The following is a 4,143-nucleotide window of genomic DNA, read 5'->3' as shown; positions in this document are numbered from 1 at the left end:
CACACACACACACACACACACATATATATAAATATACACACACACATATATACACACGCACTCACACACACACACACACGCACTCATACATACACACACACATATATATAAATACACACACACACACACACACACATATATATATCAATATTTAAATATATATAATATATTCATATTCTATAATATATATCATATTTTTAGGATCATTAAGATGCTTTGCATTGTGCACATTTTGTAACAATTAAGTGTTTTGTAAAATCATTCCCCCAGTGTTTACTGCAGTATTGCAAAAGAGAAGATATTTTAATATTAAAACACATGTGTAATACCGAACACAACAGTAAATGTATATCAAGGTAATATTTGTTGTACTGAATTTAATTGTATATATTATTTTCAGAACTGTTTTACAGGAGGGCTGCTTAATTAATGAACGTCATGACAATGCCACAATATAACAAATCTTAACGGTCTTATAAGTATTACTTTCTAACGTTTGTCTTTTGATTTTTGGGGTGAAGTATGACCTGGACTTGACCTGGCCAGAGTTCGGTGTGAGATCACGTCACATGACTTCAGCTCAGGGTCGAGACTCGTTTTTTAACTGGCTTTTGTGTCTTTCCCCACTGCTACAGTATATCTGTCCTTGCTGACACATGCCTGTATGGTGTGTGTGTGTGTGTGTGTGTGTGTGTGTGTGTGTGTGTGTCTGGTTTCACAGTGTTGTCTGATATGAAGTCGAGCCTTCCTCTTCACTGCTGTTCAGTAGTGGTTGCCTCTCCCCGTATGCCGACATCTTCTGCCTCCTTTGCCTTTTACGACAGGCCACGGCGATAATTGCTGCAATAATTGCTGCCACGAGCGCTCCCAGGATCCCTGCTCCCAACAGCCAACGCCAGATCTGCTGGACCTGCTCTAGATACGGAGTCAAAAACTCCTGCACAAACCGCTGACCTGAGAGAGAGAACGAACATGAGATCACACAGAGCAAGACACGAGAGAAGGCTAAAACAAATCATGTTATTATTGTTAAAGGTAAGTTCCGGGTTCAATACAAGCTTAATCAACAGAATTTGTGGCATAATGTTGTTTAGCACAAACATTTATTTCGATTCGAAAATCGTGGTTCCAGTGAGGCACTTACAATGGAAGTGAATGGTGGACAATTCGTAAATGCTAAAATACTCAAGACGTAAACAGGGCTGGACTGGGAAGGGAAACGATCCCTGGGATTTTACATAGCAACTGGCCCAAATGTTGTTTTCAAACTGTCCTTTTCTGCATATCACGGCACCGTTTTGTGGTCCGTTCTGCTCATTTGAGCTTATCACGGCCCATTCTGCCCGGAACCGGCCCGCTCGGTTCTCCCGATGGCCAGTGCGCCCCTGATCGGCCCCAAAGTGCGTCGGCCTACCGGGAAAATTCCCGGAATGCCAGATAAGCAATCCAGCCCTGGACGTAAACAATGCATGTTAACATAATTTTAATGTGATAAAATCAATTACTAACCTTTTTCTGTGTAAAGTTATATCCAATTTTACAACATGGTTGTCGTGACGACCTAACAGCGGTAAAAACTGCAAGCGATTTTATCACTAAAATCACGTTAACATGCATATTGTTGACGTCTTGTGGCTATACTTTTAAAACAGTGAGTATTTTAACGTTTGTGGACTGGCCCCATTCACTTCCATTGTAAGTGCCTCACTATAAACCTGATTTTTGCTGCTTCTTTTCTTTTTGTAATTAATTATATTCTGTGGTAATCAACATTGTCACAAATATTGAACACGGATATTTTTTGGAATGAACAATAAATTAAAAACTAAATAAACATTTTCACAAACTGAAAAACAACTAATATAACTGGAAAAACTAAAACTAAAATAAATAGGTTTTATGACAATTTTTATTGTGTGTATTCACAACCCGCCTTAATTGAGCATTAAAATGCCACTAGATGGCGATAACACTAAAACTGCCCTGAGAAATGTAACGATTAAACACTTTTAAGTGACACTAAAACTAAAATAAATCAATTTAAATAAATGCTAAAACTAAAAATGCTGAAAACTAAATATGCTGCTAAACAAAATACAAAAACGTAAACAATCAATGAGTGAAAACTAACAAAAAATAAAATTGATAGGACAAATTTTTAATAAAATCGACATAATTAAACTTAAATAACGCACTGGGATCGAGTAAATATGCATATTCATATCCCAGAGCTTTGGTGGACAGGAAATAATCTCTGTTTCTGTACAGAGGGATGAAGGGGACCATGAAATGCCCGCCATTGTGTCCGATTGGAGCGTTGGCTGTTGGGTAATGCGTCCGGGGAGGTTGATGTCTCCTCAGCCACTGCTCAAAGATACTGAAACAAACAAACAAATACAACTGAAACACAACGCATTAAGACAAACGTCAAGAAATGTTGACACATCTCAAAGTCAATGCATGCTTGCAGTTCTGTTACGACAAACCATAGACTGTAAAAAAAGATGGCCGACGCCCCTTCGCTCTTTTCCATTGGTGAGAACTGAAGCCGCCAGTGTCCCGATATGGCGCTGACATCTTGGGACTTGAGTCTGCGCAGTTGCGATTTTGGGACCAGACCTGCGCAGTAGTGAGCAGGAAGTAAAGCCGCGAAATCAAGGCCCCGCCCTCACTCTCGCTGAATCAATCGCAACGACACGCCCCTGCACTTTTGACTTTTGACGGTGTGAAATAATTAATTATAGAAATTTAGATATTACATTTAAAGCTCCAATCTTCTCAGTCCTCCGAAGATCCCGAAAAACGTCCGTTGGTGCTTCAGTGACTACTTCGCTCAGAAAACCTGTCAATCACAGCTGTCAATCATGATGTCACAGCACCATTTTTATAGCATCAAATAACTAACAAAACAAACTTATTTTGAAAACAAACACTTGAAATGACATCAACGTGATAGAAACGACAGTAAATGACAGAAACTATCTTTGGAAAAAAGATATGTGAAGTGTAATTTAATTGTTTAGTTGGTCTCAAGTCCCGTTGAATAACATGGGGAGGCGGGGTTTATGACCTATACTAGGACCAGTCACTGGGGGGCGATCGAGACGTTTTGGCTTCACTTTTGAGGGCTTGTGCGGCACACTTGCGACAAACATGCCTTCTACAGAACACCAAAGTCCCTCAAGTCAAGTCAGTTCACTCAGCAAGGAAAAAACTCCAAAAGATGTTAGTTATCAATTAGAGATGTGTGCCTTAGCAAGCACCTCTAATTATTGAATCCACATCCCATGATTCTGTTTGCCTTGGTGTATGAATTGTGTGTGTTTGTCAAATGTTTTCATTTGCAACCTTTGTGCATGTTACCTGTCGATAAATGCATGATGCAGTAGAAAAATGGGGTCGTTGGCGGACCCTTGCACTGAAGACATGGATCCGTTCATAAAGACATGTAAAGAGTTGTGCATCGTGCTCTGACCCGTTACTGCCAATCCCGTCTCCGGATTTGCAAAACCTGCAACCACACAGGTGAGATACCTTTAAGGTGGGCTTCTAATGAATAGTTTGGCCAAAAATACTGTAAAAGTGATGTCATCATTTAATCACATTCATGTTAATCACACTGTATGACTTGTGCACTCTGACATGCTGGTTTACCTTCCAGAGCGTTCCGGAAGCTCAGGTTGGCCCGTCGGTCCATGGACCCCGTCTCGTATTCTGTAAGGCTCAGCACCGACTCCACGTCTGCAGAGGTTGGTAGCCGTCTGACCCGGTTGCGGTCGTGGTTTCCAGGGTTACGCTGTAACGGCCCCTCTGGCGATCCGTCACACAGCACCTCACGATTGTTGTAGTCATCGGGCTGCGTACAGATCACCTGCACAGGTGTGTGAGCATTCATCAGTACATATGGGTGGAAAACACGTCGATATGCAGCCCAATGCAAGATTTGTGTTTGAAATCCAAAATGCCTTTCAGAGAGGGGTTACAAAGGCTTTTCTTTACGAAATCCAGAGCATGCCTGTATTGTGGCTCAGAGAAGCTGCTTTGGATAATTCTCTTGTGAGAGCGGGACAGTACTAAAGTCAATGGGGGTTTACGGGACAGACTCTCGTGACTCCTCTACACTTGAATCTCACTGCAGGTCAA

At 41.2% G+C, this 4,143-nt stretch overlaps 1 protein-coding gene across 1 annotated transcript in view; it reads right to left on the bottom strand.

Annotated features, from left to right (window-relative positions):
• LOC127631639 (tyrosinase-like) overlaps nt 1-4,143 on the bottom strand; it is a 6,576-nt gene continuing 2,433 nt past the window's right edge. The window contains exons 2-5 of the mRNA XM_052109912.1: nt 3,655-3,871; nt 3,364-3,511; nt 2,196-2,377; nt 1-954 (exon numbers count right to left, since the gene is read on the bottom strand). Coding sequence (XP_051965872.1) covers nt 716-954; nt 2,196-2,377; nt 3,364-3,511; nt 3,655-3,871 — 786 coding nt within the window. The 3' untranslated portion in view covers nt 1-715. The remainder of the gene's footprint in view (nt 955-2,195; nt 2,378-3,363; nt 3,512-3,654; nt 3,872-4,143) is intronic.

The sequence above is a fragment of the Xyrauchen texanus genome, chromosome 38 (genome assembly GCF_025860055.1).
Source record: "Xyrauchen texanus isolate HMW12.3.18 chromosome 38, RBS_HiC_50CHRs, whole genome shotgun sequence".
NCBI classification, from domain to species: Eukaryota; Metazoa; Chordata; class Actinopteri; order Cypriniformes; family Catostomidae; genus Xyrauchen; species Xyrauchen texanus.
This window is presented reverse-complemented; position numbering and strand designations above follow the sequence as displayed.